The sequence below is a fragment of the Erithacus rubecula genome, assembly GCF_903797595.1.
Source record: "Erithacus rubecula genome assembly, chromosome: Z".
NCBI classification, from domain to species: Eukaryota; Metazoa; Chordata; class Aves; order Passeriformes; family Muscicapidae; genus Erithacus; species Erithacus rubecula.
In genome coordinates this window covers 25,199,667-25,223,129 of record NC_136661.1, presented here as the reverse complement: position 1 = coordinate 25,223,129, position 23,463 = coordinate 25,199,667, and the positions used below count along the sequence as shown (strand labels likewise).

At 41.0% G+C, this 23,463-nt stretch overlaps 1 protein-coding gene across 2 annotated transcripts; it reads right to left on the bottom strand.

Annotated features, from left to right (window-relative positions):
• Window positions 1–851: 851 nt before the first annotated feature.
• DCAF12 (DDB1 and CUL4 associated factor 12) lies at window positions 852–23,458 on the bottom strand. 2 transcript variants are annotated; one of them, XM_079329935.1, is made up of 9 exons: window positions 23,242–23,458; window positions 22,084–22,338; window positions 11,802–12,008; window positions 10,519–10,579; window positions 7,703–7,896; window positions 6,545–6,610; window positions 5,726–5,888; window positions 1,862–2,046; window positions 852–1,128 (listed from the first exon to the last, which is right to left on the bottom strand). In XM_079329935.1, exons 1-9 carry the CDS (start codon window positions 23,317–23,319, stop codon window positions 970–972), a joined length of 1,368 nt encoding a protein of 455 aa, XP_079186061.1. In that variant the 5' UTR covers window positions 23,320–23,458; the 3' UTR covers window positions 852–969. The 2 variants fall into 2 exon arrangements, with proteins under 2 accessions (XP_079186061.1, XP_079186060.1); XM_079329934.1 differs by lacking the exon at window positions 23,242–23,458 and adding an exon at window positions 22,595–22,774.
• Between the last annotated feature and the right edge of the window lie 5 nt (window positions 23,459–23,463).

Below are 23,463 nucleotides of genomic sequence, written 5' to 3'. Positions count from 1 at the left end.
CAACCAGAACAGCAAAAACGAGAAAAATTTCCACAACCTGGGATAAAAAAGGTCCTAGGTTTTACGAAGTTTATGAAGAGCCTATAAGCTACCCTAACAGCATACTCAGAAAGCGTATTTCATCTGGAGAACAGACAGATTTAGTTCATTTTGAATAACTAGACCCCATTTCCTCTCAGCACTTCTGCAGCCCTGTAATGTCACCCTGCAACAGCCACGCTGCAGAACAGCCTATAAAAACTCCAGTTGTGCAAGCTGATACCTAGGATGGGCAGTGAAGAAACAGATCAATTTTTGCTTCTAGCACTGCTGAAAACTACCATTCAAACACAAATGCACTTTTAAAAACTCCCACACTTTGGATTCAATGGGCAGTACCCCCAGGGAATCCATCCCTGGGCTCCAGTGAGTACACCTTAAAATTACCATATCCCTCTATGTATACACAGTGTCATTAGACTTGTACTTTTACAAAATACGATCAACCCAGGCCAGGGCCAGGCTCTGCAGATAAAGTAGTCATTTATCTCTTATAAATATTTTTAATAATTTTTAATTACAAGTAGTCCTCACTCCAGGTAATGTAACTGACACAAAGTACCTGCACACATGCAGCCCCAAGACTTTCACAGAAAGTTCAGGAGCAACCACTCTGTAAGAAAGAAATCCTACCTCACAGCAAAGTAGAGGAGGGGGCACATGGCCAAGACAGCCTTAATGGAGGGAAGAGTCATTTGGAGTAAATACAATAAAAAAGGACTTCAAAACCCCTCCAGATAAAGGATTAAGGAAGTTAAAGCAAAAAACTAGTTCAAAAAGATGTACAAAACTGTTGAAGACCAACAGAAAACTCTGCCAAAAAATAACTTGTTTTAAAATCAGGAATCAATGGCATCACACAATTTTGTTGTTAAAAAAAGTAAAAGTGGAAATCTCTGTAAAGATCAGCATCAGAATGAAGAGTTATCATTAGCTCCAGAGACCAGCATAATTCCCATGAAGTCCTGATGGAAGAGGGCCTCCTGCCACAAAGAGTTTCGTTCCAGATGAGTCGTAGCAGTGGGTGTAAACAGCATTTGGGAAGTAATTTATGTCAGAAAAATAATTCCTCCAGGTTTCATCATGGTTCTGTTAAAAGAAAGTTTAGATCATTACTGTTGCCAAACAAATCCAAAACCCTGTTTCACAAAAGCAGAAGGTAGCTTCCAGAGCCTAAAAAGGGATCTTTTCTCTTAACAATCATGAAGCTTCATGAAAGGTCAACTAAAAGATACCTGAGTTGTCCTGAAGCTTTTTCTAAGAACATTTAGGCCAAGCATTGGAACTGGGAGGTGAGGGGACACTGCACTGATACAAAAGGTAATGAAGCTAAGTTAAACAAAGCCATTAACCATTTTATGATAACATACAGGAAACCAAAGTCAAGTGCCTGCCATGGCATTACCTCAGGAAGCCACAGTTTCTAAAACTGCACACCATTAAATTAAAACTCTTGCTTTCAGTACCACATTAGATTACCATAGCTTTAAAAAAAGACAATTTATTTCCTGTTTGAAAACTAGAAGTTAGATTACATTTGAATATATAAAGATAGAAAATCTAGTTCATTTATGAATCAGTGCATAAGAACTGTATTCACTACATCTTACACTCAAGCAAATAATTTTCAGTCCCTTGCATGAAGTTTTTGTAGAAAGCAATTCTGCAGCACTTCTTGCTCTACATTATTACTGGTTACATGAATACTGTTTGTCTGAGACACATTTCACACAACAGGCCCAAAAAGAACTGGCTCAAGCTCTGTGCCGCTCCTGCATAATGGGTCTCCTTCCCCCAACCTGTATCACAGCTACAAACTTACCAGCCAGCCTTTCCCAGTTGTCAACTTCAAAATTTCACCTCCTCCTAATCTCTGCTTCTGTCCATAGCAGGCACGGGGGGGCTTTTCTTCCAGGAACCTCTGGGCTCTGATATCATAAAACAACAAGGACCCTTGCCCTGTCCCCACAGTGATGATGTGCTCGTAGAAGCTCACTGAGCGGATACCTGTCAAAACAGAGAAGGGGCAGAACAGTGCAGTAAGGAAAAGGGATGATTTGGCTCTGCAGTCCTGTTACTTCATGTCTAGTATTACCTACTAGTATTCTCCACAACACACAAGCTTTCCCACTGCTACAGGGCAGTGCAGACAAATCCCACTGATGCCACTGAAACTGCAGCTTTGATTACATGAATGCCCTACTCCTCGAGACCATCAGCTACACCAATGGTAAAAAGCTTCATCCTCACCAGCCCTCAGGTCTGCTGGATAAGGCAATTAGGGTCCAGACTACTTTAGCTGTGTCTGCCACAAGCTTTTAAGTGAACACACTAAGAGCAAGTAGATGGCAGCAGACAGAGGGAAGAACATCACACTGTCTTCCTCCATTAGCTCACACTCTCTGTAAATACCTGCCAACCTGCAGTAAGTGACCATCTGAGAAAATTAAGTCCCAGTTCCCACCAAGTGCATTGTGCTGATCAACAGGACAGCTGTAAACAACTGTAACCATAATAATCACCAGTCATTTTGCTGCAAAGATAGCTTCAGAACTATTAATGAGCCTGATCTGTCTCCACTCAAATATTCACAAACAAGCACACCTTATTTTTAATAGTGGGCATTTTTAGCACTTTAGCCAGAAAAGAAAACAGAATAGGACTCCTGTCATCTAAACACCACCATATTCCACCAGTACATGGGAAGGTACAATTCAAACTAAACATGTTAGCACAATTCAGTCATCCCATTACATCCCCATCCCATTGAATAAAAGTACATATTTTGTTTTCACAAAATCTAAATTCTAAATCTCAGCTAATCAAGGATCCCTTGGAATTAATATTGGGGAGATTCTGTATATAAGAATTTGCAATCTGCAAAACATCCTGTCATCTCATCTCCATTTATTGTGCAAATATTGTTCTGTGTAACCACTCTACTCCAAACAACTCTTCTATGTAGGTTAAACACCACCACATCTGTACTTCTCCTTCCTTCATGACAGGATGCCAGGTTATAAACCCTAGGGCTTTTTAGGCCCTCTTTAAGTACCACTGAATTACAGACTAAACTAGCATTCAAACAGGAGAGTAAACAAGCAAGTTATACCAGCTACATTCATGTGCCAAGTGTTGTCACCATACCAAGCAAGGCTGAATGTCACAGAACTTGTATCATACTGAAATATTCCCAGTAGCATATGTGATGGCCAGGCAACCGGAGCAGAGAATGCAACCAGGGAGTTTCCCATTCCCCTCTGCATAAAGTCCTCACAAGAATCATGTCCTTATCCTTCTGCCTCCAGCACTGGGTGTGGCATCCATGGCCATCAGCATTTGTGACACACACTTAGAACAAGCCAAGGCCACACTGTCCTGCTGCATATATGGGGTGAAGTCTTGACTGCAGGCTTAATGGGTGGGAAACCACTGTGCAAGACTCTCCACTGAAGTAGATTATGAGATTCATATGAGAGTCTCTAATTCAGAGAGCTACAAATTCACTTAAGACGGCAGAAGACCTTCCTCCCACCTCTGTCACATGGATCTGGCTCTGGCAAAGACACAGAAAGCTTTAAGCCCTCTGCAGTCAACAAGAGCAGTCATGTGGATAAGAGGAGAAAGGCACAAGAGTGGACTTCCTCTTATTTTTGCTTCAGAAGTGCTCTTCACAAGCCACTCAGGAAAACACTTACTTCAAACAGATAGGTGATGGATTATGAAGGCAGATATTAAGCGTATTAATAAAAAGCTATAAAATGCAGAACAACTGTGCATCTTTCTCTAACCAAAGAAATTAACTGAAGGAATCCAGGATGTACCCTCTACTAAGAAGGATATTTAGAACAGGCTTTCAAAAATAGCATTTCAAATTGTGTCCTAGGTTGCTGAAGTACCTCAGATTAATCATTCCCGTCAAGCTAAATGTACAGCCTGTGCCTAGAACCAATCATAGTAAGTTCTAGACTCCCAGCCCTCTACCACCTGTTGACCTAGATTATTTAGGTAAGTATTTTGAGTCTCACTCCTATGCTGCAGGAAGGGTCTACAGATCCCAGAAGGAAATGAAGTTGCAGAGTCGATGCCATACAAGCTGTCTGCTGTCTTCAGGACATGAAGGGAAGGGTACACAACATGGCTCTGCAGGCCACTCATGCAGAGAGGAGTCACTTTCAAGGATCAAGAACTACTGTCCAAGGCATGCATTTCCCTGTACAACTGCTAAGAAAAGCAACACTTACAAGATGCACTAAAAAGCATTCACTGCCTTTCTGTGTAAACAGGGTTACAGCAGAGAAAAGCCAGCCCCAGCTCCAGCCTTACTGAGACACCACCTTTCTCTGACCTGCTTTTGTGTACAACACGAGTGAACTGAAGTTAACATGGACGTACCACGTTCAGCAAGCGCACTTGGAAACTTAAAGCACATTCAGGTACCACTGAAAAGCACTTGAAATCAGATTTTAGTCCAAAAGTCAATAAAAAACCTGTTTTCTAGAGGTACTACACCACTTCAAGTCCCAGGGAGATCAATAGAAAGTGGAAACATACAGTATCTTGGAAATTACTGTTATTTATGTGCCTCTACCACTACAGCATATAAAAAGATACACCTACTCTGCAGAAGAAAAAACAGCCCTGACAAAGCCTTTCTCTAGACATGAGCTGGAGAAACCCCTCGAGGTACTCCCTACACGTATTATCCTGCAAATATGGACGATCACATACTTGAGGCAGAAGGTTTCAGCCATCAGCCACCACTGGGCACCACACTGCAGTGTCTGGGGCAGGACCTGAACAGAATTGTCACTGACAGCAAGTGAGGACAAACAAACAGTCTTGTTGGTATGACATTATAGACATTTCTCTCATATCTGAAAGCAGCAGACCCTGACACTGATCTAGAAACCACTACTCAGTAACTGCATAAATAAAAGTTTCTTAGTATTTGCCGACATAAATCCTTCTCTGATAACCTGCCCGATGAAGAGATGGAAGATCAGAGACAAGCTAAGACTGCAACTTACTGATCTGGGATTAATATGGCTCTGTGCCTTTCATGCCTGTTAATATAGGACATGGGGAGAACCACACACTCTGCAAGCCTTCAGGCCTGGTCCTGGTATATATTCAACTGGACATACTGCATCCACATGCGAAAAAGAAATAGCACTCAAATCACACAGAAAATCAGTCATGGCTTTAAAATTACAAATCAAGCTTTCCCTCACAGCACAGACTCCCAATTACGTAGCACAGAGTGGACAACATGCCTTTTTCTCTGATAGAGAAAAACTGATACAAAAGAATGCAAGAACAGTATGAATAGTGATAAAAAGACTACATTTGCTTTGAGATTATAAGAAATAGAGTAAGATCCAGTAAAAAATACATAGCAGTAAAATGCGCACTTTGAAAGCTCAGTAATACTTCGATGGTTTACAGTTGTGTTACTCCTAAATGCAGTGATGTTGCCTTTTATTCGATTTCAGAGCTGGTCACATTTGGTTTGTTGGTTGCTCCAGGTATACTGTCACAAAATCAAATCTATACATACACTGCTAATTATTTAGCCAATCTCTAGAAAAGCCCTTCCTATTCATTAGAAGCTTGAATTTTACTACAGTTTTAACAGTTACTTCTACAAGCAAACAATTTGAAGCACCTTTGACAAGTTTCTTACCACTGCCTCGTTCTTTGGAACAGACAGATTTCACGTTGTGAGAAGGCTGCCTCGGATCCAGAAAGGAGACATGTGCCTGTGATCCTACAGCATACACTGACCACTCCTGACCATAAGCCAAACACACGTTCTCCCTGCAGTATGGCAACTTTGTGGAAAGTAACTGGAAACAGAAAAAATAAAAATCAACCCGTTACAAGAAAAGGCTAAGGTGTTAACAGAACAATTTTTTAAGCTAAGTTCTAGGAAGTTATAGGAAAAGAAACACAAAATGCAGGTGAAAAATAAGACCCAGGAGGAAAAATCCTGAAAACAATGAAATGCCTTACCTGAAGCAAACTGAGAAAATAAAGGCTGAAGCAAAGACAAATGGATATTTTGATAAATTGTTTTAGAACTTTCTAATCTGCTGCTATTTCTTTAGCAGGTGCACAGCAACATCAGCTCTCAGCTGAAAAAAGCCTGCCACATTCACTAGCATACATAAGTCTGGGTGTGATTTGCCATTACACTTGATTAAGTGCAACTTCCTTTATGAATTCTACGGATCAAGTATCCACTGCACTCCATGCAGCAGTTCACCCCAATTATTCCCAAACTAGCAGGAAGTTAAGAAAGCTTCCTGCCCTCTGAATTAAGAGGAGTATGGAGCATCTCTCCTCTTCAAGCTCCAAATTTTAGGACATTTCATTTTACATAGAACTTTTAAGTATTTTACAAACACTGCTGCTGTTCAAATATTTGAAAGAAATTAAGAACAGTGAATAGCCTTAACTGCTTGCAGTTTTTGAAGTTTAACTCCAACAAACAGAAAAGCACCTTTGATAGCGTATGCTCTGCTTTCCAAAGATGAAAATACCCATCCAGGGACACAGCTCCCAGCTCCTATTAGGAGGCAAATAAAAAGAAGAGAGTTAATTTCTGTATTATAGATGTCCTTACAAATTCACACTCTATTCTAAGCAGGCTGCACAGTCTGGATTGAACTCTTCCATAATCCTGTAAAGGCTCTATCAAGATAATTTTCATTTTATACTGATCTTCATAGAATGCCATACAGTACTTCAGGTGTCAAGTAGAATCTAAATTAACAAAAGAGTAAATAACAATAACTTTCAAAACCCTAAATCTTGCTAGGCAATCAAAAATTAATTATGAGACACTACAATCTAGAGTTGACAATTCTCTTCAGCAGGTCCCACACTGATTCTAATCCTGAAGTAAGTTTCAGGCTGAAAAAGTTACATTAAGTTTCCATTGTGAAGGAGTAAATAACAGCTATTGTGAAAAATAAAGCCTACAGGAGCACTGTGCTTCCAACAGTACACCCACCTTTCCTTCAGACCTTTTCTGTTCTTTGTGGGCAGGGGTGGAAAAAAAGTGGTGAAGGATGAATTGCTACATCCACTGGTAATAACAGGAGATCAGGATGGGAGCGACTGACATTTACTCATTTACTGTTTGTCAAATGCCAACAAAATAACCCCAAAGCAAGCACTAGTACCTGCCCTGAGTCAGTCACCTCATTTGCTGAGCAATCCAGAAAGGATTCAGCTATCGAAACACAAACTGTTAAATGTTAGCTGGTCTTCACAGAGGGCAAAGGAAAGCAGAAAGAGCACTCAAGAATGGGATTCAAGCTGCAAGACATGTTTTGGTGCTTTATCTGCTTCTTGTAAATATTTCTTTACTCCCCTGTTTAAGATGCAAATCTAAAAATCAAACCCACAGGAAAACTGTGCCTTCTAATATGTCTAGGGTTGTGGGTTTTTTTTCTTCCAGATTTCTCCATCTACTTGGGGTAGAAGCAGACATAGCAGATTAAAACCACTGCCTCACCAGACAAGGATGCAAAAGAATCAGAGCAAAATAAACTAGTTTGCATCTCTGATATAGTCTATTTAGATTACTTTTTAGTTTTTCTAATGCACAGGGACAGTTTTAAGACTTCTCAACTGTTTTGCTTATCTTACTGACCTTATTTTTATTGTTGAAAGCCAATGCTCGGACTTTGCAGTTGTCAGGATTGGTGTTCTCCTTGGGAATATCCTTCAGAGCACTGTGTGTTATGTGGGCATAGACAGGAACTTGAGAGAGATTGTGCCTGGCATCACTTTTGGATAACACATCCTCTGTGACTTCCCAGAGACCCATCGAACCATCCCGGGAACCTGATCAAATAGTCCATACATCAATAATCCATTCCACACATACAGAACTCCTCTTTTCAAAAAAAGAAACCAAAAAACAACTATTAATCAATAGGGTCTGAAAAAAACCCTTAGTTTAATCTACCGGAACGTACTGTTAGTGCCCATATATTGTTATTAACAAAAGGATGATTTTACTCAGCTGTAAAGTTCAGAATATTATGAACTCACTGTCAACTGTCCATATGGTCTCCAAAGCAGCTAGACCATCTCATATGCTTTCATACTGATTAGGATGCATCAAAACCCACAACCCTGTGCAACAACTGTCATCTCACATGGAGAATGAACTCAGAAGTGACTGAACACTTTAAGTTCAGCCTAAGCTTGTCTCTCTCAGCCTTGGTAAAAAAGTCTGTTAAACCAATGCAAAAAATTTCCATAAAATCCTCAGCTGGGTTTATGCCAACTTGGGTTTACTTGATTTCTATCAGTATGCTTACGGCTGAGTGCAGTCATGTGTGAGCTGAACAGAAATATCTATTTCAAATCACAGTTGTACCACTTTGAATGAAATCTACAAGAAAAATTATTTTGCTAAAACCTGTGCCACTTCTTCCTTGAAGAATGTAACTTAGATTAAACAAACAAGAACTCGTTTTATTTTTCTACTGAATTTTAAGACATTAATCCAAAACACGAATCACTAATGTTAAGAACACTGAATGAAGAATGCTGAATGCCTTTGGTTCACTGATCAACACAGGCTTAATCCAAGACTTTATACACATTCCTTCTGGTGTTCAGGCAACTTGCTTCTGTCTGAGTCAGCTCTGACAGATTTGACAGGTACCTCAACTTCTTCTCTACATCAAGTGAAAACTTTTGTCAAAAGAAATTCATAATGAAGATGCCAGAAAAAAAGCTATATGAGGCTATTAAATTTATCAGCTTTGCTATCTCATAGGCGAGAAGCTGCAAAGACAGTAAAGCAAAATGTCTTGTTGCAGTAAGAGTGGTCCAGCACAGCAGAGGTGGCTTTGCCCTCTCAGAGATGGATTCAAGCATTTGCCACTATCACCTACTAGAGAAAAATACAAAAAGGACCATCCTAATGGCACTTGTAACCCGTAGCACAACATCCTGCCACTTCATTACATGCCACTGGTTTTAATTGCACCTAATCTTATTTGTTACAGAGGCTGAATACTCAGCATTAAAATTCCTAAACATCTTGACATACTTTCAGAGGAAGCCATCCCTTTTAATAGCCCTGTCAGGGGAAAAAAGTCCGTGTATGTTGCTCAACTGGTTAGTCCTGAAGCCAAGCAAAGTATAATTTGCTACCCGAAGCTCATGCCATCCTGGGAATTATTCATCTCACCTGGAGCTTTTGCCATAAGAATACTTGCTATATATTCAATGTCTGGAGTTCAGGTATTTCTGCTTGACACTTTCAGACACAGATGTAATTAAAATATGTCAAATTAAAACCACGTCAGAAGTTAGTAGTCTTTTTTCCCCTCTCTTAAATAGGGTCGTCATTGAGTTCTAAAGAATTCAGTTTAGCAACATTGCTTTCAATAAGTTTTCCTTGGTATCTGAGGTGTGGAGACTGCAACCTCTACATCCTGCCTCCTGTATGCACCACAGTAAAGAATACAGCAGAAGAGAACACTTCTACTCACACATTCACCCCTGACCTTTAGAAAATACTGAATCAACACAGTTCAATTTCACATGCTATACATTCTGCCAGGCCCTTATCTTTCCCCTGGACATCTGTAATCATCTGTGCTGTTCTCTTCAAGCTTATCAGCTTGAATATGGGGGAGCTTCTGTAGATATTTGGCATAGAAACTTGCAAGGATCAAGTTTAATATTAAATTCAAAAGTGAAATTCCAGGATTAGCTTTTTGGGTTTGGGAAAAAATATCCTACTAAACTAAAGCAACAGTTCAAACATGTGACTTTTATATAACCATTATGAATTTCTGTCATTTGCCGTTTGACAGCTCTGTTGTACTACAGAATACTGCACCCTGTCAGCACAGAAAGGCAGTTAACTGCTAAATTAATGCAGTAATACATCACTATTTTTGCCTTGACCTAAATAATTCTTTATGAAATTACACTGATTATCCAACTAGTTACCAAAAAGTCATGGAGTTTCTCTATTACAGCCTTCTCTATTAACTGCCATAAGTGCATACATACATACACACTCATAACTGTACTGAGAGTTTGCAAAACAATCTGTGTTCTCACTAATTACTCTTTTACATGACTTCAGGAAACCTACTGATCTCAAGCATTCCAAAGGTATTAATCAATAACCAACCCCTCTTGAAATTATTCCTCTTATGTGGAATCCTTCCCCATAACTCATGGTGTTCAAACATCCCCTTACTAGAAACACAGTAATATTCTAGTACTAGAAGAATCAGATCTGGACTGAGGCCCAACAACAAAATAAAATGAAGCACTGTACTAAGTCCAAGAAGTGTTTCAATAGTCTGGGTAGTTCCAAGTGGTTTCAAATGACCTGATAGAGGTGCTTTCCTAACACTTATAAAATGTTGTACATCACTATAAGCTTAAAAATAAGCAAACAAAAACTCAGGAGACAAAATATGACTTTACCAGAAACAGCCATAGTATCACTGATCCACGCAATTGAAAATATCCAATCCTTGTGTCCATCCTAAAAGAAGACAGACAGATTTTTCTGTGCCATTATACTCAAGAGCAGTCTCAAAGCAGACAAATATTCTTCACTTCAATTTCTAGTAAAAGCTCAGAATGACAGACCTACATTGAAAACATACAGATAAGATTCCAGTACCAAGCAGTAATTTTAACTTTTCGGATTTTGAACTGTGTAATTAATAAAGAGCAAACAAGTGTTGGAAAAATAGATCTCTGGCCAAGAAAAAATTAATTTCTATTCTAAAATTTTCTAGAATTCTCATGTTGTCCATTCTGAATGCAGCATTTTTCTCTAAAATATCTACTTGTTAGGGGCTTTTTTAGTTCAAACTCATACCCAACTATAAAAAATAACCAGAAATCTTATGTTTACAATACATGACCTACAGATTCATGTTTCAAGACTCTTTTCTTTAGCACATGAGAAACCTATGGGGAAAAAGACCATAAGACTTTGGTTTTGTTCCAAAAGCTAAGAAGTCACACAAATTAAGAGCAAGTCATGCAAATCTTCAGCCAAGTCTTGCTGCAGCTGCTTATCTGCTGTTGCAGAAACTCTGACGTGACCTCTGCTGTTGCAGTTAACATCTATGTGAAGTCCTGAATAAAAGAAGAAATGAGAGAGAAACATTCACAGGACACCACTACATTGTCCAGTTTGTTTTTTTAAAGACTGGCTGTTTTAAAAAGGCCTTAGAATATTTCAGAAATAAAACCAGTACCACAGTGTATCACACTGCCACTATCCACTAGCTTAGAACTAGTCTTCAAATCCAAGTTCCACCTCTGGGATAAAACATTCATAAGCTGCACTAGAATAAGGGGAAATTTTTAACAGCTTTCAACATCGTTTTAATTTCTCAAAAGAGTTTTTTCACTATAAATAGTTTCAGCGATTACCACACCCCACAATTAGATTTTTATACTTTGGATTTTATTACATTTTTGGTGCTGAAAAGTAACCTAAAGTATACCTTAATGAAGGTGAAGAAAAAATCTGACTCAAAGCCCTGAAAATCCACTCACATGTGTGAGCACTCAATTATATTTAAAACACCACAGCAGAAATGACATCTCGATCAGAAACATTTTCAGGCTTTCAGAAGTTTACTTTCTTACAAGACTCCTAAATACTAATGTTGCTCTGATGAAACACACTTCCAAGTAGTAACTTTTAAAAGTGACAGAATAAACTTTCCCCAGATACTCCCACTTACATCTCCCACACAGACAGGATCAAGTGTAGGCAGACGATAAATTGCAAGACTGTTGGGGTTGTCTCCACCTGTGGCCAGGAGGGTCCTCGAGGGGTTGATCTCAATGGCATGAATGCCACATCCCTGCTGGTTCACCATGCCAGGTTCACGATCCTTCAGGATAGGAATCTTGGTAATTTGATCAGTCTGTACATCTACTACAAATAACTGGGGAAAAAACCAAACAAACAAACAGAACAACAGACATGTAAGTCATCTTCAAAAAGTTAAGAAAAACAAGATGGTCAAATATCCTCCATATTTTGAACCGACATTCTTTTTAAGTTGAAATCCACAGATGCTTCAAGGATTGCTGAAAAATGCATACATTCCTTCTTAAAACAGGTTAAATAACAATTACAGTGGGTTTATTTCAATCAGTCCATTTCATTTTATTTTCACAGTAATGGAAAGGAAAGGAGAGAAATCTGTCATGGGAGGTTTTCTACTTGAAAGAAATGCCCTTGAATATAAAACTCTTTTTCCCTGTTCAGTACAACAAAACAATATTGGTCTTCAACTTCTACCTATCATAGTGAGAAAAAACTCCATCTCAGAAGAGCCATTAAACCCCATGGGGCTTAGCATGATTCCCCCACCTCCCAGATAACACACTTAACCATAAAGTTTTGGCTTTGTCAGATTGACAATCTATGCAACTGGAATTTATTTTCTGGTGATAAACAGAGAATAGTAACTAAATATAGTACTGCCAGTGTGAACACCTGAAAGATATTTAGCTATATACCTCATTCCACAAAAAGACAAGAAATTAGAGCAATATGTCACTAACATCTTGTCAGAAAACTGTTACAAAGCCGTACAGCTCTTCAAACAGACATTATGCCCAGAGTTATGTCAGCTCAGACATATACAACCCAAAAAGGTTACAGTTTAAACCAGAACAAAGGTTTACATTGCCTGACAAAGTGCACTTTCATTTGGGAGGTTCATGGACTAGGTCACTTCACAGGTGGTGCTCAGAGGGCAGATGCACTGACAGTCAAATAGGTCTAACAGAGGAGACAAAGACGTGGGAGGGAACATGAGTGAAGCAAGGAAACAAGAGGACCTGAAGCTAACTTGGGACTAAGCAAAGTCTATGATCTAGAATTCATAGCCCAGGATTATAATTAAATTCTACATCTTTAGTCTGTTCCTTCAATAACCAAGAATGTTGTCTCAAAACCTCTGGAAGTGAACCAACATGATAACAATAACAACAAAAATCCTCAGTACAATTTTAAAAATACACATCTCAAGGAAATTGCTCTGCAATCTTTTGTCAGACATTTTTAGAAGACCAGAAGAGAAATCTAGTGGTTCTTAGAGATAAGTTATATGTACAAGCTGCTTTTGGTAAGTTCTTACAGAGTGTAGATCTATACTTTAATAAAACCATAGAAAAATAACATTAAGATAATTTACCAGCATATCTATTACTTGATGTACTGAACTAGCAGAATATTAATGTCCTATCAAAAGGTACAGTGTGTTACACGCATTCCACAGAGAAAGCTACGATCCACTCATTGCTATTTGTGTGTTGAGTCTAGAATTATGCATCACCTTCACCCTACAACTGATTGTAGGCAGCAGTCTTGCACAAATAGATGACTCCTACAGAGACTGCATTTTACTTTTTTATTTTGCACACACGTGTGCTTTATGGCAAGAGCTGAGGTGTAGCTGAGTAGGAAGGAGGCACTGCTCACCCTTCCCAAGCCTTACAAAGCCTTCACTGCTGGAGACAGCTGATGAAAACACAGTGCATGCAGCAGTTCCTCTGCCCTAACCACATGAAAATTAAAACCTGCACTGAAGGATCAGGATCAGTAATTTTCTCTCCTCTCATCCTCCCTTGTCCTTCCCATGTGAGTGCATATCCCCCTTCACCCCTTGTGTTTCTTTCCAGCAGAAATGCTCAATTCCCTCCCTTATGCTCCTTCAACTACTGAGAAAACCCAAAACCCTAAACAAAATTAACAGTTCAGTAGTTAGGATTAAAACTTGCAGGTGTCAGCTGCAGGTCCTAATGTTGACATCAGCAATACTAATTAAAAAAACAAATCCACACCTAAGGATGTTCATGGACTCAACAGAATTGTGCTTCAGTGGTAACAGATTCACACTTGGAATTGCAGGTCAGCTGGTATGAGGACTGATATTAAAACCCCTTTGCATTCTCTAGTCTGACATCCTCATCATATACCTGTGTTAGTTAATAAAAACTTACTCTAATGCAAATACCTTTATCTAAACTCTAAACTAATCAGACTAAAAAGATAAAGAACTTAAACTTTGCACCTATAAGGGACTGGCTATGTTGTTTTGGCTGTAAAGGTCAGAGCAGTAACTTCTCCACTTGCTTGATAAGAAACTTTGCCTCTGAGTAGTTTAAAAACAACCACCAACTCCCTTGAGTAAAATAAGCAACCACTGCCCGCATACAGAGATTCTTACATCACCTGGGGCATCACAGGAAGCAAAAGCCCACATTTGAAAGCTGCACCTCTGCCTGTCCAGAAATCATCCCTACAAATCCAGCACACAGAAGCCAAGATAAGCCACAGTCTACAGATACTTCTAAAGCCAAAAAGGGAGAAATGTCAAGAAACAAGAGAAGCACCCAGCTAAGAGTGCAGAAAATTTCAATACCATTTCCAGGAGTTTTAAAGACACCAGAGTAAATAAAATAAAACATATTTTCGACTGTTGAAATAAGTACATCTGCAAACAACTTCAAAGCTGTGTAAACATAAAGAGTCTTGACACGGTTCTGAAAATGGAACCATACAGTAATTTTCTCTGTTATCTCAAACAGAAATAAGAACTTTTTCCCAGCTATTCATTATATAAAAACTAAAACCTAGCCAACTATGTTTTCACTGGACATAAAAAAACCCCACCAACTTCCAAACACAACTGCGTGTACTTGCCTCTTGATTTTAAGCTTTGTGCAATATTCAGTTCTCCCTTCTAGTAAAGCATACACATGTCAGTCTTTAGTACACAGAACAATGTCCAGGATTTACCAAATCTGGATTGCTTCAGCCATCTGCCAGAAGTGCAAGGACAACATTTCATCTGTGCAAAACACAGCAAACTCAGCTACCATGCCCTCTGCCAGAAAACTGTGTTCTAACAAGGAAACAGGCTGCATGACATACAGAAGAGAGAAATCCATCTTCTCTCTTTTTTTAAAGCAGTTTTAATACAAGTACAGTTTGCAACAGTGCTATCACTCAAGGAAGACAAGCATGGTTAGGTACTACAGTTGACATAGCCATGAAACTTCATGATCTTCACACATTTGCAGGGATTGATAGCTGTACACTTATTTTTCTTTTGGCCTGCAGAAGTGGTGAAGTAATTTTGGCAAATGGCCAATTTGCAATTACTGTATGGCTCTCCTCTTGGTTGTCCAACCTGTTTATGATCAAGTCAATCAAGAAACTACCTCATTTCACTGATGAGGAAGTTCATTAATCAGCTTGCCAAAAGTGAAGACTGTGGCAGAGAACAGAGTATCCAAGGATCGGAGTAGAAACTGCAAAATCAATCACATTCTATATGCAATACTGAGAGTTTGGTTTACCACATGGCTTACCAGGTTTTTTCTTTTTTTTTTTTTTATCTGCCTTTCAGGACACAATAACTTGGGGAGAAGAAACACCCAGCAAGCTAACAGTCTAGTGGAGATAAATTCCCTTCCCAGGTATCTTCGACTGAAACCATTCACTTCAAACAGCAAGTTTTAAAAAAGAGATCTATGAAATGCCATTTCAAGGTGGCACAGACTCTTGTGTCTTCAGCTGCTGCCCCTGCACAAAAAATAGCAGATGAACAGGCAGTCCTATCCTTTTAGTAGATTGTACAAATCAATCAAAACCAAAATAAAGGGTGCCATCCTGTTTTTATTACAGAAGCAGGATGGATGGAGATCTAAAAGGCACAAATAACATGCGTGAGAGACTACTCATTCTTCATGCAAGACTCACAACAAGCTCACAATGCACCATCTCTTCACACAGTGCTCTCAGAAATCACAGGCATATTCTTGTCATTCAAAGTAACTTTTAAAAGAAACCCAACATACACACACTGCCCTGCTAAAAATAGTAACTAAGAGAAAATCAATCACGTTCGACTTTCACAACTGGCTTAAGCCTATCTTTTGAGAACTCTCCTCCTCACCATCCACCTAAACAGTCTCATCACCCTTATGACAGTAACTACTGCTCAAGTAGCTGCAAGGTCAACTGGATCTGCATGGGTGAAACCAGCACTACAAGGAAACCAGCCTGCAACAAAGCAGCGAGCTGATCCAGCTGACACCCTAGCCGCACACACATCAGAGCCAGCCAAAAAGAGCAGGTGGGAACATCCACTTCTGCAACAGCACGACTCTGGACTAGTTAAGGCTGGTCACAAAAAGATCTCACCCGCAGCCAAGTTGGAAAATTATTACTTGTTCTCCTTTAAGTACGTTTTTTGCTAAGAAAACTACAAAACTACTATTGTCTTCTATTACATCATATACTATTGCTGGTCACACCTGAGTAGCAATGATTGATTTTTCCAAGTTCTCAGCCTTGACTTTTATTCAAATCATAAATATCTTTCTTTTCTGTTTGTAAAACACTTGGCATCAGGTTCTTTGTTTTGTAGCAATACAGATCTACTAATATATGCCAAGCTGCAAAGAGACATGGACACTTTAAACTACCAAACGGATATCATATGTCTATTTTCTGCTGAAGTTCAAAATAAAGCAGCATAGAATGGTTTGGGTTGCAAGGAGACCTTAAAGGTTGTCTTGTCCAAGTGCCCAGTAGTAAGCAAGGACATCAGCTAAACCAGTTTGCTCAGAGCTCTGTCCACCTTGTCCTTGCATGTTTCCATGGATTGAGCACTCAGCAGCTGCATGGGTAACCCATGCTGGTGTGTCACCCTGATGGTAAAGCATAAGAATCTTCCCAGTATCTAGTGTGACTCTGCCCTCTTTTAATTGAAAACCATGACTTCTTTTCCAGTCACTATAGGCCCTGTTTAATTCATATGTCCTTTTTTATAAGTTCCCTTTAGGTACCCACAAGGACATGATATGGTCTCCTCAGAGCCTTCTCTCCTCCAGGCTGTACAACCAAAACTTTTCTTGTAGCAGAGGTGCTCCAGCCCTCCAACCATCTTGGTGCCTCCTCTGGTCTCTCTCCAGCAGGTCCCTGTCCCTCCTGTGCAGGGACCCCAGCTCTGGTGCAGTGCTCCAGGTGGTCTCAGCAGAGCAGAGCAGAGGGGCAGAATCCCCTCCCTGCCCTGCTGCCCACGGGGCTCTGGATGCAGCCCAGGACACGTTTGGCTCTCTGGGCTGTCAGTGCCATGGCTGGGGCATGTCCAGCCTCTCACCCACAGCACCCCCAAGCCCTTCTGGGCAGGGCTGCTCCATCTGTTCATGCCCAGCCTGTGCTGATACCAGGGCTTGCCCTGACCCAAGTGCAGCCTTGCAGATGGCTTTGCACTTCATGATGTTCCCATGGGCTCACTCCTCGAGCTTGTCTGGGTCCCTCTGGATGGCATCCCATCCTTCAGATGTGTCAAAGCACCACTCAGCTTGGTCTTGTCATCAACTTGCTGAGGGTGCACTTGATCCTCTATCTATGCCATTAATGAAGATGTTGAAGAACACTGGCCCCAGTATGGATCTGTGAAGGACTCCACTTGTCACTGATGTCCACTGTGACTCTGAGACACTGACCACTACTCTCTAGAAGTGATTATCCAAACAATGACTCACCACTCAACAGTCCATCCATCCAATCCACCTCCTTCCAATTTAGACAGAAGGATGTTGTCAGGAACCATGTCAAAGGCTTTACAAAGTCCAGATAAATTACATCTGTGACCCTTTCCTTGTCCACTCCTGCAGTCACTGCATCACAGAAAGCCTCTGGTTTGTCAGACAGGACTTCTCCTTGGTGAAGCCATGCTGGTTGCCTCAATTCACCTCCCTGTTCCCCATCTGCCTTAGCAGAACTTCTAGGAGGAAACTAGATCCCATGATCTTCCCAGGCACAGAGAGGATGCTGACAGGTCAGTAGTTCCTGGAGTCCCTCTTTCTACCATTTCTCAAGATAGCTACAATGGCTTCCCTTTTCCAGTCACTTAGGATTTCATTTGACTGCTATGACTCTTCAAGCATCACGGGAAATGGCAGCTGCATCAGCCACACTAACATGCACTAATCTTAGCACAAAATTTACTCATAGGTTATACAGTAGAGGTAACTCAAGTGTGTAACAGCTTATACATCCTCTTGAAAGGGTCCAAAGCAAAACAATCCACAATATAAAGAAACCACCTGAGAAGCAAGGAGAGGTAAAAACAGACAGCAAGTTGGTTGACTTTGAATTCACATTTCCAGAGACAAGACCATGTGATCAGGCACTCCACCTTTCTGTGAAATTCTGAAGCACTACCAGCCAATGGACATGGACTTTGATGTTATGCATTTGTGCAATGCCAAAATAATATTTTTAATTTTTTTATTTGCATTTTGCCCTCTGTGTTTAATTTCAGGGGGCTGGGAGACAGTTAACACATGCTGACAAATGGCAAAGAATGGAGAAGTGACAAACATTGTCAGCTAAAGGGCATCCCTACTACTCACACCATAGCTGGCACAGAAGCTACCAGACAGACATGACTATCACATGCAGTTGACAGAAAATCAAATACTCTTGAGACAAGAAATGAACACCTGGCTATTTGGTCACAAGCCACTGAAAGACGTGAATTGAGATGTCAACTACAGGCATAAGAGGTTTATTTATGCTGAGTTTCGGTCACTGTTCACTGGACTTTGAGTAGAGCTACCAACTGGAGGAGACTTCTTATCCCCTATGTGTGATGAGAAATGAGCTGTCATCTTGATGCTTCCTCACATATGCAAAGCCAGAAGACATTCACTTGCAAAGCAAGGGGGAATAATTTTCCCCATAGACACCTCACATTCACAGACAAAGGAGGAACTTTCCATTGTATTCTCAGCACAGTCCCAGGACTACAAGACAGGGCTGTAATTATGAGATGCACAGAACAGATACAAGGATCTCTTGAAACAAGTTTGAAGTCTCTAATGGGAAATGAGAGCTGGTGATTTACAGCAGGGCAGCCAAGGCAACACAGCAATTTGCTGAAGAGAGAAAATGTTTCAGCCAGCATTCAGAAACCAACCCATGCATGCCTTGGAAAAGATGCCTGAGAAATCAGGAGAGAACATTCAGAAAGTTTTAAAACACAAATGCATCTATTGGGCCTGCCTGGAAAAAGAAAAGAAATTACATTCCAAGCAAATATATTCTCAAGCAACTGGAAACTAATTAGCTACTGTAATTAGGGAATGATTTACAGCTTAGAGTTTTTCATCTTTAACTTTGCAATTAGCAAAAGGATTATATCCTGAACACATAGCTAACAGAGAAAATAAGCTGAAAAATTATTACTGAAACTTATTTTTACATGCTACTTTATTTTTCATAATTTTCTGAAATAGTAAAGAGGAAAAAAAAACCCAAAAACAAAGGAACCTTGTATTCTGTTTTTGTATGCCATTAGTCTGTCTCCTACTTAAGTCTCATGAGTTTCTCTAGGAAGCCTGAACAGAAGACTGCAGATTACAGACCACATCTTCCGCTGAGACAGTTTCTTCTATAGATCTTCACAGCATCAGTCTTTGGCAATTTAGATGCCTATCAGAACACTCCCTAAATGTCTACAGCCCTCGGAAGTTTCCTGCTCATTCATTTCAACTGGAAAAACACTAAGGAGCCCATTGTGTGCAAAGTCTAGGAAATTAAGAAAAAAAGGAATCCTAGCTCTGCAAAGCCCAGGTGAAAAGTCTGGGTGATTTCACCTGAAATTTTAAGTTCTTGAATGCTTGTAGTAGTTCCCATAATTTTAAATCTACCAGAAAAATCATGCAACTTTATAGAACACAAGTATCTGAAATATTTGATTTACAGCTGCTCAATTTTGAGCACCATAGTTCCACTGAAGAAGAATAAAAGTTATTTCACAGGCTGGAATAGTTTTAAGGATAAAAGTTACTCCACATAATTAAATTACAATCTTCATCAAAAAAGAGTAATTGACAGAGAACTTCATATTATCTTCAGTGTTTTTAAAGTAAGTAGTACTGCCAAGTGACTAAACCCAAACCTCCTCCTCTATGACAAGAATGCATTTTTGTTTTGTCATTAAGAACAATGAATCTTCTTGGCACTACATAGTGAAGGGCAATTTATAAATTAAATGCTAAAAGTACACAGTGCCATAGTCAAGCCCTGATTAAAATAACTGCTATCGTTTATATTTTTCTCTTGCATTAACATTAATTAAGTGCAACTCCGATGCAGCAAACTTCACTGAAGACAACCAAGGTGCTTTCAATTTACTCCCAACTTGAATGCCACAACTTCAGCACATGAGAATCAGCAAAGGCATTCTTCTTTACTCATTCAGGAGATGAGAGAGAAAAATCTCATAATTAGAGTGTAGAGTTTGACGCTTTACCTGTTCAAATGTGAGCCCAAAGCAAACGAGGTACAGCTATTATAGCATTCAAAATTCATATATGATCTTTCACAATGCTGCAGGGACTTCTTTTGTAATCACTCTATTTTGCTCAATAACAGAGGAGGTCCTTCTTTAACATTAAGTCTGGATGTGGACTTGGTTGTGACATGTGCAAAGGGAACAACAATACTGCTGAATCTCTCTTCAGCTCCATGATTATTTGGTCCCAAACTATTTTCTGCTAGGTTGTCTTAACAGCCCACTTGTCCATTTATCTTTTCTGCAAATGCACCAGAACTACAAAAGTTACAGAACACAGCAAAATTGTTGCAACTCTATAATATAAACATGCATCATCTTGCTAGAGTAAGCAAGATTTTTGGGAGCTTGTATTTCAGCAGGACTTCATCTCCTATAAGCAGCTCTAAAACCACAACCAGTGCTGGCTGCTGACTGGCTGAGGAGATGAACATATGTGGAGAAAGTAGGCAGAGAGATTCTATTTTGAGCTTATTGCTGTTAAAAGATTGCTTTGTTTATACAGTTAGGCCCTGCTTCTTATGAGCTACTGCATAAAAGCCTCCCCCTGTGCAACTGTTGAATAATAACAGAACATCTCAGAATGTTTCAGAATCAAAAAAGGAAAAAAAACAGCCCACTGACCCTTGCTGGTCAGACCACTGAGCATGGCTTTGGCACAGAAAGATCTTGAGGCAAAGTAGTTGCAGCAACCTAAGATATAAGCCCTAAGATACTTCATCTAGGCATTCATTCCTTGTAACCCTTGATTCGCTTCTGTGGCACCAATTAACCTGCAATTCAGAATTTGGCATTAATTCAATCACAACTCCATGCATAAAACTGCAACTTCAGCCAACGAACCTGGCTACTAACTCTGGTGGAGAGAATATTACCTAAGAAATATTATTTCCTTCATTTACTAATCCCACAGCACAACATTTTGATACTCCCCTGAAATGTTTCAAAGTGTGACTTCAAGAACCTGAGGAGTTTTTAATTTTTGTAGAAGCATGTAAAGATATATGAAGCAAAGAAGCTATTCAAACACTGGACATAGTTTTAGAGTGAAGAATTATAAAGTCAGCAAGCAGAGGATAACACTGAAGATATGAAAACTCTTTAAGCTCAGAACATTTCTGGCTGTTTTGACAAATATCTGGAGTTTAACCACAGTTTTAAGAACAATTTTTAAAAGCCGTCAGCACAAAACCACATGTAAAACCAAACTGTATAAAATTGAGCATAACAGTAAAAAGAAACATTAGCAACAAGTTCGTCCAAGCACTGACAGCCAGCATTAGAGAAGGTAATTTCTGTCCATTAGCTTCTCATCTGCAGGACTAAAGGAAAGATCCAATCCCATCATTCCTCTTAGTACTGCAACCAGGTGTAAACTGCCCTGTAAAGGTCACACTGATGCTTCACCAAGTGCCTTGCTGGGGCTTACAGTGCCACATTTTCAAATGAGGACAGATCATCCCTAAGCATTGATTTCATTCAAAGTTAATTGGGCGCGATTTTGCCTCCACTCCTAATTCCTAATGTTTTCCCTGGCTGTCCACACACTTTGATTACTGATAAGCATCATTTGAGGGTGGAAGTGAAGTAATTAACAGAGGAAAGGGAAACAGGGAGAGGTGGAACTCACCGTGTTGCATTTTGTCCCGCACACCACTTGTCGGTGGTTTAGCCACTGGGAGGCAAACACTTTATTGAGTGTTCCGAGGTGAAATTCCCTCTCCTTCAGGAGGCTGGGGAGCTGCTGGGCTGCGTATCCATGCAACAAGCGGTGGTAGCTGGACTCATTCTGCATCCGGACTTCTCTTCCTTTCACATAGTACACCAGAGACCTTTTCACCGGCGGGAGCCTTTTCCTTTTGTGAACCGAATGATCCCAACCATACTGTGAAAAATACAGTTAGAGTCTGCATAAAGCAACTAAAACACACAGTACCCTTCAAATTCAACGATATTCCCAGCAAAACCCTGAAGCCTTACAAACCACCCATGGAACACCGCGCACGGAAATTAGCTCGGGAATGCGGATAGACACTTTAGGAGCGTGAAATTAAACATAAATATCTGCTAAAGGAGTAACACGGCGATGATATAACGACAGCCCGTGGCGGTTCGGCACCGTTGGTACGCCAAATGCTCACAGGAAGAAGCGAAGCGCTTGGAACGGCAGAGGGGCAGCGCCGATAGCCCTGGCCCTGAGCTTGGAAGATGTAGGGGTAACACCCAGGTGACTCCCCGATACCGACCGCGGCGCTCGGCCTCCTCCGACCGAGCCAGAGCCACCCAGCCATCATCGCAACGCGGCAGCGAGCGGCGAACAACGGCCGAGCCCAACGGGGCACCGCGAGCCCCGGGGCGCGGGGAAAAAGGGGGGACTGACCTGCAGCCAGGGGCTGCTCCTCCCGCTGACCCTGGGGCTTGGGGGCTGCTCCTCCCGCTGACCCTGGGGCTTGGGGGCTGCTCCTCCCGCTGACCCTGGGGCTTGGGGGCTGCTCCTCCCGCTGACCCTGGGGCTTGGGGGCTGCCTCTCTTCGGGTCACACTAGCACCGGGGCTCTCTCCTCACGTGACACCAAAACCGGGGGCTCCTCATCGCTGGCAACCACCGGGACCGTGGCTACCCCTCCCCAGAATCCCCAACTCCGCAGGACACCTTCCTTCCGCAATCTCAGGACAGGGTCACCCTCTTCCTCCCGCGGACCGGCACGTCCGCCCCTGGAACCAGCGCTTCCCCCCCCTTCCCATCACCGGGAACAAGCGCTTCTCACTCACACCTCCTAACCTCTTACCTGCTCCCCCTGGAGTCCCCCGGTCCCCGCGGCGGCAGCCGCCGCCTTCCGCTTCCTGCTAACTGTTTTCCGGGCCATAGTAGAAGGATGAGGAGGATGTGGACGAGGGGCAGCCCCACATGGAGCGACACGGATCGATTCGGGGCATATGGAGCGGGACCGGGCCCGGCCTCTGTCCCTCAGGCCCCGCCGGCCGCGCCTCACGGCATTTTACAACACCAC